Here is a 15,080-nt window from a genome sequence, read left to right on the forward strand (position 1 = left end):
ACTTCTGGGAAGGTTAAGAAAAAAAGAAAGATAAAGCAATACTATTAATCAACTTTATGAAAAAAATGGCAACAGACAAAAATGGATAAATTCCTGAGAAAATAAACCTTAATCAAAAAGAAATTATACAAATATAGGATGTCCCAGTTTCTTCAACAAATTAATGCTATAAAAGGGAGGAAAAAAGGAGAATGGGAGTGACGGTTATAAAAATTTTTTTAAAAAAGATTCAACTTTTTTTTTAAAAATAGATGACCGGTAAAAGGGGATCTTATCCCTCGACTTGGTGTTGTCAGCACCACGCTCACCCAGTGAGCGAACCGGCCATCCCTATATGGGATCCGAACCCGTGGCCTTGGTGTTATCAGCACCACACACTCCCGAGTGAGCCACGGGCTGGCTCTGAGATTCAACTCTTTTTTGAACTCAATTTAAAGAGATTTGATCATACACATGTACTGTATAGACCATTTGGATGCTGATTAAACAAACCAACTTTTGTAAAAAACACATTTTGAAATGAGAATCAGGAAACATATACATCAACTGAGTAGTGGGTGATATTAAATTAATTCAGTTGAGTGTGATAATGACATAGTAACAATTTTAAAATAAATCCTTTTTACTGAGAGATACATACTGAAGTATTTCTGGTGAAATGATATGGCCAGGATTTGCTTTAAAATATCCTAGGCTGGCTGGTTAGCTCTCACTTGGTTAAAGCATGGTGTTGATAACACCAAGGTCAAGGGTTTGGATTCCTGTACAGCCAGCTGCATAAAAACAAAAAGAAAACCAAAAAAACTCCAGCAGAAAAAGAGGGGTTCCCTCTACAATGTGCACTGTAATAAAAAAGGGGGTGGGGTGGTAGTAGTGCAAAATACTAGTAACTTGGAGCTAGGAAATAGGAACATGGGAGTTCTTTATACTATTCTATTAAACTGAAATTTCCCATTTACAAAGGTTTAAAAAGAGACATAAAAAGCCTGACTAATCCTATTACTATTAGAGAAAATGAATTCTTGGTTAATCTTTCCATAAAGAAAGCACCATATTTCAGATCCCCATACAGGCCAGCCACGGGAGCGGTGGGGGGGGGGGGGGGGGGAGCACCATATCTAAATTGCTTTACAGGCATATCCTACACCAAACTTTTGAGGAAAGGCAATTCAACCTTACACACAAACTCTTCTAGAAAACAAAGAATATTCTAAAAATTACACATGGCCAATACAAGGAAAAAAAAAAAACCACAGGCCAATCTTCATGAACACAAAAGAAGGAATCCTTAAAAGAACAAACCAAATTCATAAGTCTCTTAAAAAATGTAATATTATAATCAAAGGGATAATTCTAGGAACCCAGGGGACATTAGAACATCTATAAATGTCATTCCCCATAAAATCAAAGGATAAAGAAAATATAAGATTCATCTCAGTGACCGCAAGAAAAGCATTGGCTAAAATTCAGTACCCAATGACAATATAAAAACAAAACACTACGGCAATCCAGAAACCGGAGATTTTTTTTTCTTTTTTGAAATTTTATTTTCTAAGCCAACATTGGGAATTTCTTCATATGATAAAAAGTTTCTTCCAAAACCAAAAAACTGACAGAAAATACTCATAATGGACCAACATCAAAATTAGTCTCTTCAGTATCAGAACAAGACAGACTCTCACAACCACTTCTGTTCAACAATGTACTGGAGTTTCTAGCCAGAGTAATAATACAAAAAAAATAATACAAGTTAAAAAATGGAAAAGAAGAAACAAAACTTACTCTTTTCAGATGATATACCTGTTGACATAGAAAACCCAAAGCAAATATAACAAAACATCATATTGGGGCTGGCTGGTTAGCTCAGTTGGTTAGAGTGCCATTTTACAACACCAAGGTCAAGGGTTCAGATCCCTGTACCAGCCAGCCACCAAAAAAATAAAAATTAAAGACAAACAATAACAAAAAATCACACTGAATCCCATAAATATATACAATTATTATTTGCCCCCCAAAACGAAAGCAAATTAGAAATAATGAGAGGTTAACAAGGTGACTGGATATACAACATAAACAAATCAAACTACATTTCTGTACACGAGAAACAAATGGTTAGAATGATTTTTAAATACGTTTATAGCAACATAGGGAAAAATTTAGGAAAATACCCGACAATGTATAAAATATGTGTAAATTACAAAAAAAAAAAAAAAAAAAAAAAAAGACTGCCTAAATAAATAGAATGATATCCCCCCTCCCAAAAAGAAAGATATCCCAAACACCTGGATAGAAATCCTCTGTATTAAAGACATCAATTCTTCCCCAATAGTGATCTATAGAATCAATGCATTGTCAATCAAAATCCTAACAGTTTTTTTTTTAGGGGCTGACCTGTGGCTCACTCGGGAGAGTGTGGTGCTGATAACACCAAGGCCACGGGTTCGGATCCCATATAGGGATGGCCGGTTAGCTTACTTGGGAGAGCGTGGTGCTGACAACACCAAGTCAAGGGTTAAGATCCCCTTACGAGTCATCTTTAAAAAAAAAAAAAAAATCCTAACAGTTTTCAGAGAACCACACAAGATGATTCTAAAATACACACAATATAGGGCTGGCTGGTTAGCTCACTTGGGAGAGCATGATGCTGGTAACACCAAGGAAACGGGTTTGGATCCCTATACTGGCCAGCTGCAAAAAATAAAATAAAAAATAAAAAATAATAATAATAATAATTAAATAAATAACATACAATATAACCTAGTTTCTATCTCTGAATAACAGAACCTATTTCATAGGCTATTTGTGAGGATTAGATGAGTTAATATATGTAAAGTGCTTGGAACAGTGCCTGGTACATACTAAACACTATAAACATGTTACTATTATTATTACTATTCAACAGACTCATTACCCTATCATGAGAAAGGCTGCCTAATAAAAATGAGAGCAAACATTTATCAGGCACTTTTAATGTGTCAGGCATTGTTCTTTGGACCCCACATGCATTATCCTCATTAATCTTTTCAACAATCTCAGAAGTAAATAGTAGACATATGCACAAGTTCATGGAGGAGTAATCAGCTTCGTTATACAAATCTTACTTAAGGCCATACAGTGAGGATTTTTTTTTGGTCTTTTTCGTGACCGGCACTCAGCCAGTGAGTGCACCGGCCATTCCTATATAGGATCCGAACCCGCTGGGGGAGCATCGCTGCACTCTCCTGAGTGCGCCACGGGCTCGGCCCTACAGTGAGGATTTTAATTTAACCTGTACTACAGCCAGATCTACTGTACTTGGTTGTTCTCGTGTTTATGCAAACACTTCACATTATGTCATAGAGTTAGGCTCTACTCTGAAGCAAAGGACGGTTTACAGTGGTAGGCCTTAGGGTGGTTCTTTTTTCTTTAACGGCAATCCTGAGCTGAATTTCAATAGACCTAACAGGAGATACCATTGCAAGGGATCCACACTCAGGTTTCAACTCAAAGATTTATCCCAATACTCCTGTTTTCCAAGATGGCTCACACTTTGTTACAACCTCAACTATGCACATCGTATCTTTTTTTTTTTTTTTAATATGTGGGTTTGTCTCTTTATAACTCTAAAAACTTTCATTTTCAACTATTATGTACATTAAATTTGGAAAACTATAAAAAATATATACTTTGAACCGTGATCAAACAGACCCTATTATTTCATCTGATATCGCTGACTATCAAGTTAGAGTCCTACTTTTATTACTCCTAAGCTATTCTGATTGTGCCTCAAAGTTCTGGACATTAATGATTCCCAAATGTCCTCAGCAATATCTAACTTGGCAATCAATGCTCATGGAGTCTACAGACCTGAATTCAAAACCAACTCTATATCGACTAAAACAAAAAACTCCCAAATCCCAAAAAACCCAATTCTACAAGCTGTGTTGACCTCACTGTAAATGCCACTTTCCAACTGTGAGCTTAAGTTACCTCTTCAATCATAAGTTACTAAAACTTATTCTACTTCCCTCAGAGTTGTTTTAAGAACCAATGAGATGGTTCTTAAAGATTCTAAAGCAATATATACGTGTAAATTTATTATTAACTCTCTTTTTAAAAGTTATATACCATACGGGGCAAAGCAAAGTCTTCTTAAGGATCATCCAGTACCATTTGTTTCCATGTTTACTTGAAGGCACAGACATAACAAAAAGCATAACACGGCTGGTTGAAGAAGAACTGGGGGAATGGGGATACATCCTACTCAGGCCTCTTACAACTCTGCCTCTCCTACAGAGTACTTAAGTTTGAAAACTACCAATTCCCTTATTTTATAGATACAGTAGCTGATGCAAAAACTCTGGCTTCCCTAAAATAATACTAATTTGTTACTGATTATGGAATTTATTAAAATCCCCTGGATCCCAGTCCAATATTCTTATATTCTTATAGGAAGGGAGTTAATAGAAAATAAAAAGACAAGGATGACTCCTAACTTTCTGATTGGACAAGCAAAGAGTATACAGTAGTGGTAAGTTATCCAGCTAGGCAATCAGAGAATACATGGCTATGTGAGAGAAGAATGTGGAACTTAAGTCACTGCTTAATACTTCTGTAGAGTACTTATATAGGGATGTCCAGTAAGCACCTAATTAATAGCCCTACAACATCAAGAGGTCTGTATGAAGGAGTCATGGGCCCTAGATAGAGTAAGGTTTATCAAACAGCATTTATGAGGCGAAAAGGAAAGGGCCACCAAGGAGACCATCAGCAACACTAGTATTTATGGGTCAATAACCTACAATGATGTTAACCAACAAAGGATGCTAAAATCTAATATTCCTCAGCCCATTCTACCAGGAATACTATCCTGCAAACTGAGTTCCAAGGAGAAAATGGTAGTGGTGTGTCATGCTCCAAAGAGAACTCACTGAATGTAGATAACAGGAGATAACTTGTAATCTAGGTAAAAGCAGTTTCAGTTGAGTTGTTAGAGCAAAAGCCAGACCGCAGTGATTTGAGAAGTAGGAAGTAAGAAAGTAAAAGACAGCAAGTTTTTTTCTCTAGATAATAAGGTGAGCTCTTAGATATCTAATCTGTTTAATTTTGCCCCTTTTCTGTTTGATTAGAAATTTATAAATCTGAAATTTATTCCATTACTTTTAACAACTCTATAGCAAATATTACAAAACAATATCACAAATGACTGTTGAAATGAATGAACTCACTATCTCCAGTAAGACATTTCCTGTTTACTAAAGTATCAGCCAATCAACATGAGCAGGCTACTTCTACCAAATGGTTTGTTGACAAGTTCCCTTACCCTTTTAATGATGCTCAAATACTAAATGACTTTGAGTAAAATGTTTCTTCATCTGAGCATACATTCAGCTCAAACAGTGATGTAAAATGTGACCAAAAGGATGGATTTATATCTGGTTCAAAAAGTCGAGAGTAATACATGGTTTACCCAACAGACCATGTATTAGAAATGTGACAATTTGGGCCGGCCCATGGCTCACTCGGGAGAGTGTGGTGCTGAGAACACCAAGGCCCCGGGTTCGGATCCCATATACGGATGGCCGGTTCGCTCACTGGCTGAGCGTGGTGCTCACAACACCAAGTCAAGGGTTAAGATCCCCTTACCGGTCATCTTTAAAAAAAAAAAAAAAAAAAAAAAAAAAGAAATGTGACAATTTAAATGAAAACGAGTTTGGATTAAACACGAGGGAAACTAGTGTTGAGTCAAAATATCCTTTCATTATTACATACTGATTCTGTAGGTCACCCTTGGTGTCTTCTATGTTGTTTGTGGTCCTCACAAATTTAACAATATAATCCTTCGTAAAATAAACTCAGCTCACTTAGCTTTTACAAAAATCAAAAGATCAAGACAATTCCATAATATATGAGAAATTAGACAAAATATTACCTACCGTGAAATACACAAATAACGAAGCACAACCTTCAAAATTAGGATTAGCAATATGATCCCAAACACTGCACTACCTGAGCATAAATCAGAAAATGTTTTAGGATGGGGGCCATCTCGTGGCTCATTTGGGAGAGTGTGGTGCTGATAACACCAAGGCCACGGGTTTGGATCCCTATATAGGGATGGCCGGTTGGCTCAATTTGGAGAGCGTGGTGCTGACAACACCAAGTCAAGGGTTAAGATTCCCTTACCGGTCATCTTTAAAAAAAAAAAAAAAAAAGAAAGAAAATGTTTTAGGATGCAAAATCTAACTTAAAATTGAAATAGTTCTTCTACATTAGTACTTCTTCCACTTACACATTTTTTCCACTTAGAAAGCTCATACATTATTTGTTGAATAAACATGCTTATTTTGAACTTTAGGTGAGCTGAAGTCAAATCAACTCAATTCTGCTCTTAAACTGTTCATTAGCAAAATACCCATATTAATAATACTAGAACTAGTCAATTCTCAAGTACTTAGAAGAGAGAATCTATCCATTGCCTCTCCTTCCCTCAGCTAGTTTTCTCTGTGGCATTAAAAAGCTTTTTAAAAGAATGGACATTCCAGATCTCAAAACCTTTATTTCTTTCATCTAACCTAGTGGTGAGGTCAAAAGATGAGCAGGAGATAGAAGAAGAATGGAAAGAGAACAAGATTAGGGGGTGAAGCACTCAGCCAGTTCAGCAACTGAAAGAAAAAGTAGGGAGAGCAAAGTGAGTGATGAGGTGGGCAGAGATCAGTACATTCAGAGCTCCTAGTCCAGGTTAGGGATTTGGGATTTCAAAACAAAACAAGAATAGGGCTGAAAGTCAAATCTACATATTGGTGTTAATTCTGATAACAACTTGGCTAAACATTGAAACTACCAATTTCACAAAGATCTCTTGTTCTTATTGGCTTGGGGCTCTCCTGCTCTTACAGTGGATGCTTAAAAAGCATGAAACTTTAAAACACTGTAACACAAATGAGGCAATTCTGCAAACTTCACAAAGCTGTCAGGCTAAAATAACTTTTCTAACCTCCATTTCATTGTTTTATTTAAAAAATAGTATACTGGGGCCAGTTCGTGGCTCACTCGGGAGAATGTGGTGCGGATAACACCAAGGCCAGAGGTTCAGATTCCTATATAGGGATGGCCGGTTAGCTTACTTGGGAGAGCGTGGTGCTGACAACACCAAGTCAAGGGTTAAAATCCCCTTACCGGTCATCTTAAAAATAAAAAATAAAAAATAAACAAATAAAACAATAGTATATTAATCTAATGTAAACAATCCACCTGTCAAGGAAGGAAGGACGTACAAACACTTCAAACTACGTAATTTGAAGGAACACTATGAAAATTAAAATGAGATATTCATGCTGGAAAGACAAGTTAAGACTTCTAAAACAATTAGAAAAACCTGTGAGTTTATACAAATTTGGATCGAAGGTAATAATCAATTATAAAGGATCACATAGCTAGCTATTCATGCTGGCAGCTGATGAATTCTGAAATCCAATAGAGTCAAAAGGTGAAAGTGCAAGCAAATTTCAAAACATGCACTCTTAGCATTGTCCTGCAGCCATGACATCAAAAGATGTGCCTACGTTTTGGGAAGTGATTAATCTGAAGTTTAGTCTTAAACCCTGACACATTTAAGTCTCAAAATTTAAAGAGATGGAGTGCTATTATAACTAACTGATCAAGGTCAACTATCTGCCTGGCTGTTTACTAATTTATCAATATAGTGACACTTCTTGCTGTGAAAATAACTACAAAATGAAGACACTATTATTTATTAAAATCGCAACAATAATCAACTCAATGACATGTTTATAATAAACCTAAACTGCATGCTAACTTAACTATCACTAAATATTTCTTGATTTTGAGCAAACCTTGAGGTTTGCTCCTAGGGAATGCCTACAGGGGATCCTAGACAGAGAAGCTATCATTTCCACCAATACTCCAAATCCACCCTTGTCAGTAATAATCCCTATCCTCTACCTTCATCCAAAACATTTAAAAAATTTATCTGAGCATAACTTATGGGAAAATTGTGTGTACATGTATACCAACCCCACAAGATCCCTAAAGGCTTTGAGAACAGAAACCACCTTAATTCATCTTTACATTCCAAATGCCTAACAGTTGGTAGGTATTCAAAATCTGTTGGCTAAAATGAGATATAGGCACACCAAGTTAAAACTTTTCTTTTTCCTCCTTCATAAGAAAATCTTCTTTAAAGACCCAGGTAAGCAAATGAAAAACAGTGCTTTATCACACAATCCTTCAGCAAAAAGCCATTCTTATTCTTGAGCATTTCCAGTGAGAACAATCTGCTTCTCAATTTCTCATTATGCCCTAAATATTGCTGGATTTTCATATGAATTACTTATATAAACAAGACATTCTGGGCTGTCAGGTTAGCTCAGCTGGTTAGAGCATGGTGTTAGAACACCAATGTCAAGGATTCAGATCCCTGTACTGGCCAGCTTGGCGCCCCCCACCCCCCAAAACCCTAAGACATTCTGTGTGATAGCATATAGGGTACTTTTTATTCTTATTTTAATCTTCGCTCCCATATTCTTATACTCCTAAAAAAAAAATCACTGGGTGGATGATGTATAAACTAACTGCGCCATAAAGATTACTTAAGACTATTCTCCGAACTCTATGAATTCTACTATATATCTGTTAAAACAAAACAAAAAACCCTACAAAACTGCTTTCCTTTTGGTATATTTAGCAGTAAAGTTAAAAAGTTAACAATGAGCACATACTATGTAGCAGCAAGCACTGTCCTCAGCATTTCATAAATTATCATTTATTCTTCACCACAACCCTATAAGGTAGGTACTACAGGTGAGGAAGCTGAGACACAGGTTAAGTAACTGGCTCACAGTTAATAAATGCAAGTTGGGGATCTGTACCTTAGTAGTCTGACTCCAAAATCCATTTTCTTAATCAGTTTTTTTTTTTTTTTTTTCAGTAGTGTTACTATCTCTCTCTCACTCAACAAAATTACTCCTAACTGCCCTTTGGGGCACTTATAAAAAAGAAGCTAAGTCTAAAACCAAATTACATCCAAATTGCTCAGAAGAGTCTTTAACACCTCAATCAGTATTTATATTCAAACGTTTTTAATCCCATTAAAATTTCAGGACACTACTATACTTCATGTGAAAAAAATTACCTGCGAAATTCAATGTTAAATTCAACTTCAGAAATCCTCAAAGGAGGAAACCCTAAAAAATTTGGACACATGCAAAAAAAGCATGTCTTACTTTTCCATTAATTATTGGTTGTATGAATTGGCAGAATAACTCCTGAACTGTTTTCATAAATATAGCAGGAAGAAATATTTTACACTCCCACTTGTTTCTGCAACATTCTTCCTACTCTTTTTCCCTTTCCTATTTTACCACTTAATGTGCCTACAAACACCACTATGCACTAATTTTCAATTGTTTCAATTTTTTCCTTTTTATGAATGCTGGACATACCCATACATTTCCTACCTCTGCAACGGAATGTGAACTCCTGCTGGAAAAGGGCACCTATACTGTAACACACAATATTTGCAACTTAACAAAAAAAAGTTACTGTATCTCACTATCAAGCACAGACAACCTTCTTTAAGTCCTAAAAAATGAATTTACAAGGCCCTGAGAATAAGTAATTGCCAGAGAGGTTTAAAGCACTTGATAAAATATTTTGCAACTTAACACCTCACTAGACCAAGGAGCTGCATCTGAAGGACTGAAAAAGCAGAACTCTAAGGTAAACATTCACACTTAAAAAATAAAATTAACTGGGCCGGCCCGTGGCTCACTCGGGAGAGTGCAGTGCTCAGAACACCAAGGCCTCGGGTTCGGATCCCATATACGGATGGCCGGTTCGCTCACTGGCTGAGCGTGGTGCTGACAACACCAAGTCAAAGGTTAAGATCCCCTTACCGGTCATCTTAAAAAAAAATAAATAAATAAATAAAAATAAAATTAACACATAATATCATACGTTTAAGAGCTGAAAAAGGAATGACCTCCATGAAAATGTTGTGGTTAGGATGACAAATCACTAACATACACAATGATATTTTAAGAAAGTAAAGGTGACATTTAAAAAATCCTTACCACTTCTCTACCGTGTACGTTAATTTAGTGGTCAAAATGCAGGTATACTTTATACACTATCTCTCTGTGTCTCTGAAAAACCAACAAAAAAAGGCATAAAACCCAAGCCAATCCTGACACACACTGACCCTACTGGGTCACAAAACTGTACCAAGACCAGAAGGATCTTTACCCTACTTAATTATGCCAGATCCTAAACCTGCCACCACCCATCTTTCCAGAGTCTGTTCTTTAAGTGCATATAGCATTAAGTGTTTACAAAGCAATGACAGACCATGTTCACTGAGAGATGAAGGCAACATATCATCCTTATTTCCATCTCTCAGATAATCAAAAACAGGTTCAAGAAATATTTTCAGGACTTAACCTGTTATGAACTTTTCTGGTCTCCTGGTCAACAATTTTACCAATACATTTTTACTAATGGCTTTTATGATCTTTTTTGGAGGGAGAAGCGGTAAGACAAAAAGTCATTTCATTTGTCAAATGTTGTTTTGAGGGGCAGGACCATGGCGCACTTGGGAGAGTGTGGTGCCGATAACACCAAAGCCACGGGTTCGGATCCCTATATAGGAATGGCCGGTTCGCTCACTTGGGAGAGTGTGGTGCTGACTACACCAAGGCAAGGGATAAGATCCCCTTACTGGTCATCTTTAAAGAAAAACAAACAAAAAAACCCAATGTTGTTCTGCCCTAACCATACCAAACTATGTAAAATTTTCAATGGCTCAAATGCAAATATTGAAAAAAGAACATAAAGGTGCAAAGGCAAAAAATATATCGTTTCCTCCCTCATTCCAACACATAAAAAGAACTTAATTCAAGTGATTTGAATCAACCTGGAAATTTTTAAGAAGAATATCTGAGTATTAAATAAATGAGCCATTTTTACTCTGCATCAGAGCCTAACCTTAGAAATTCAGAAGCTGGGGATGGCTGGAGCATGGTGCTGAAAACACCAAGATCCAGGGTTCGATCCCTGTACCGGCCAGCTGCCAAAAAAAAAAAAAAAAAAAGATTAAAAAAAATTTTTTTTCAGAAGTTGGGATTTAAATACTCGTTTGTTTTGTAATGCTTTAGCATGTCAACCCACTGGATTACAGTTTTCTTTCATACAAAGCTGACACACTCAAACACTCTTGGGACACATACTTACAAAGTCTGCAAGCCTAAATCACTTAAAAGTTTCGGGGGTCTAAAATGTTTGGCTCATTTTGACCAGTTCTAGATAAAAATCATAAACAAATACAAAGGAATAACTTGTACATTTGCAAAATATCCAAGTGACAACTCTAAATCAAGCTGTAGAAGTTAAGTGACTCCATTAAAAGTTGCCTGTAAACTTAATATTAAAGTGTAATGGTGCCTAAATGGAAGTAAGTTCAGAGGGACAGTATTTTCTTTATACTCACTTCTCCCCCCACAAAGTGCAAACTTGTTACAACTAAAAACTGTATACCAGAAAATTCCTAGAGTAGAATCTTGATGAGATATTGGGGCGGGGGAGGGGGAGAATCAACCCTCACAACAAAATTTAGAGAAAAATAACCAAGATAAACTCTACTTCTATAAATTAATGAATTAATCTCAATGTTGAGGATTTTTTAATTATAAAAACCCTCCTGATACATTTAGGATTCATAGTTATTCAAAGATATCTCAAGCAGCAAAACAGTTTTCATGTATTAAACAGTTGAGATACTAGTAAAATAAGTTAGCCAAAGTTACATAAGTTAGTCAAGTACACAGATCAGATACAGAAAATGCAGTAGTGCACCTGAACAGAAGTGTTTGAACAACAGAGCTCCAAGATTAAGGTGCTCAAATCAGGACTCATCAAGATAAAGTATATAAAAAAAGTTTTCCCTACAATATTCCAAGTCACTGGCTAACTCAAATGTAAATCCATTACCACAATATACAAAAACTTAAAAAAAGCTCAAAAATCTACAGGGGAATATGAGTCTAAAGATGATCTAAAAAATCCTTTTGAATGACACTTTAGTAATGCAAAGGAATACAATAACGTGTGTGCATGTGCATGAATTTTGAAGAAAAAGCTAAAATAAATCTCTGAAGACTACAGAAACTTCAAGGAATAGGAACAGTTCAAAGTTCAGGCACAGCCAATGTTACAAGTCTTTGGTAGAGTAACTGCAAGATTCCTACTTAATTTTTGCAGGTTAATCGAAACTCATGATACATCTTTTTTATAACAGCAAAGAACTCAAAGCATTACTATATCCTCCCATCTTCACCCTCTGAAATGAGGCCTACTTAGAAACATGCTGTAGAAGTTCTCTACAAACTCAAATGGTACATTTAACTCCATTATTCACTCTCACTGGCAGATGGAGGGATGACGTTGAGCTTGCTCTCAGGGAGTTAAAGAGATGCTCCTTAGGAAGGGGAAACATCTTGTGGACTGTCAGATGGCCAGCCATTCTTCCTCTTCATTATCCTGGAATCTCAAACAACTAAGACAGCAGAAGAGAAGGTCGGTGGCCATCAGGGTAACACCAATTAACTAACTGTACGAAGGGAAAGAAAAGAATGGAGAAGTCCCCCTGAATTTCTCCTGACAAAGGGGCTAGTCCACAAGTGCGTGAAGTAAAAGAATTCGTAGAGCTTTTAAACTGAAATCTTGATCTCCTAATACGTTTAAAGTGTAAAAAGACAAACACACACACAAACACAAAACATAATGTACATTTTAAACTTCTGTACAATTGGTTTGCGTTTGCAGTCCATGACTGGGACTCTTTCAACTTCTCACCTTGATTTCCAGGTACATAACTCCACAAAATCGTTTATCTTTTTTCTTTCCCCCAGATGAGAAAGTGACTACAAACTGCAAAGAAAATGCCTCTGCTCTTCCAACCTGAAAACTCAGAGTTTCAGACATTTTGGTCTCACACCAAACTAGGAGATGTAAAATGAACTGCGCTCCATATTGATTCTTAAAGCAAATAAAGGAAAAAAAAAGCTAAGAACGGTAGGTAAGTTAAAATAATGTGGTTAAACTTCACGTGAAACCTGAAACCCGGGATCTCACACATACAAATAAAACCAAGATTTTTTACACTCTATTCATCAACAGAAAATCTTGTGCAAGGGAGAGTAAACCTTGAAAAGGAAGAGTGAAAAGTAGAGGAAACAAAATAAGTGCAATTAAGAGAAAAGATTCGCAATTCCCCATTTACCAAAGCAACAAAAAATTGAAACTAAAATTGCATAAAAGCCCTTACACAAAAATGCATTGGCATTTCCAAAATTAAACTGCATGGGAACAATAATAAAGGCCATTTCTATACAGCACCCACTTACAAGCTATAATTCCAGAACACACATTGATGTGACAGTGTTGCAACAAATGTTATCAGAAGGCAAAGAAAATGGTTGGGCTATTGGACGTCTTCGATCAGCTCATTCAAACACCTTTAAATTTAATTAAGGAGCAGGGAGCTAGGAAGAGAAAAGAAAAAAATATGGAAGAATAAAGGTGCACCGAGCAGGAAAGATTAAGGGGAACGTGGAAGGCCGGGGGCTCCGGAGACTAACCTGTGCCATCGCTGGCCGACGCCGAGAGGGCCGGAGATGAGAGTTTAGGCCGCTTGGCTGAAGGCGGCCCCGGTTCCACCACATTCTCGGCCATTTTTAATTCTTTCGGAGATACAGGCGAAGAAAACGAGAATCCGCAGAATATTTCTTCTTCGGCCCGGGGTCCCCGCCCCGCTCCCGGAGGTGGGCTTGGGGGCTCCGCCGGCCCCCGAGGGGGTGGGGGAAGTTCCTTTTTCTCTTGGCCGGGCCGCTGTGGCTGGAGAGGGATGCGGACTCGATAGGAAAGGTAGGGGCAAGTGCGAGGGGCCGGGCCTGGGCCCAGGAGCACGAACCCGCCGAGCGCGTCCGCTGCGGCGAATTCCCGAGAACTCGCGGCTCTAGAGGCGCCGTCCCCGGCCCGCCACGGCCGGCCCCTTCCCAGCCGAGGTCTTTCGAAGCTCCGCCGCCATCAGCCTCTTCCTCCTCGGCGCTGTCCTCCTCCTTCTCATCGCCACAAGGAGGCGGGGGCGAAAATGGGGGAGAGGAGGAGGCGACGAGAGACACTCACCTCCTCCCGGTGCCCCCTCCCGGGCCTGCGCCCCCACCCTCCGAACCCTCCTCCTGCCGCCGCGCTCCGCGCTGCCGCCGCCGAACCGGCCCCTAATGGCCGCGGAGAGCTCACCCGAGCCGAGAGCCAGGCTGCCGCCGCCGCCTCACATCGCACGGCGGCCGGCCCCGAGGGCCGAGGGGGCCGGGCCGAACAGCACCGCCCGCCCGCGCCGACGCCGAGCCCACCGACGAGGCCCCGCTCCGACGGCGGCGCAGGCGGCCTCCTCTCGCGCCGCGATCTCCTCCTTCGCCCTCCTCTCCCGCAGAAAATAAATAAATACAGCCGCCGCTACGGCCCCCACCCCCGGCGGCCAGGTGCCGGCAGCGCCCGCCCCCCGGGGCTCCGCTCGGGGCCGCCCTCGGCGGCGGGCGAAGGCGTCGCGGGGCGCGGGGTTATGTAATGGTCCCCCCCAGGCGTCGACGCCGGCTCGGCTCCCGGGCCGCGGTGGGGGTGTGTGCGGGCAGGAGGGGGCTAGGGGTCGCCTTAGCCCGTGCGCCCCGGGCCCCCTGCCACTGTCTCGGCCCTGCCGCCTCTCTCCGGCCCGACTCCCTTCCGCACTCTCCCGCTCCCGCAGTTCGCACTCAGCCCGGCGTCCCGCTCGCCCACTCGCGCCCGCTCCCTCTCGCCCTCTCTCCCCCCCAGCCTAGCACACAAACAAGATGGCGGCTGTTGTTTCTTCCCTCTGCCGAATCCTCCTTACAGGCTAGCGGTAGCAGCGGCAGCCGGAAATGAGCCAAGGGGGGGTGAAAGGGGGCGGGGCTAGGCCTCCGGAGGGAGGGGACGAGGGGCGGGGCCTAGGCCCAGGCCGCTCACACAATGGGGGAAGAAGAGCCGGGGGCGGGGCCGGGTCCAATCAC

The 15,080-nt window shown here is 39.8% G+C and overlaps 1 protein-coding gene across 2 annotated transcripts in view; it reads right to left on the reverse strand.

Annotated features, from left to right (window-relative positions):
- EP300 (E1A binding protein p300) overlaps nt 1-14,839 on the reverse strand; it is a 73,307-nt gene extending 58,468 nt beyond the window's left edge. For both annotated transcript variants that reach the window (XM_063074706.1, XM_063074705.1), the window contains exon 1: nt 13,635-14,839. In XM_063074706.1, the coding sequence (XP_062930776.1) occupies nt 13,635-13,728 (94 nt within the window). In that variant the 5' untranslated portion in view covers nt 13,729-14,839. The remainder of the gene's footprint in view (nt 1-13,634) is intronic.
- Between the last annotated feature and the right edge of the window lie 241 nt (nt 14,840-15,080).

The sequence above is a fragment of the Cynocephalus volans genome, chromosome 12 (assembly GCF_027409185.1).
Source record: "Cynocephalus volans isolate mCynVol1 chromosome 12, mCynVol1.pri, whole genome shotgun sequence".
NCBI lineage: Eukaryota > Metazoa > Chordata > Mammalia > Dermoptera > Cynocephalidae > Cynocephalus > Cynocephalus volans.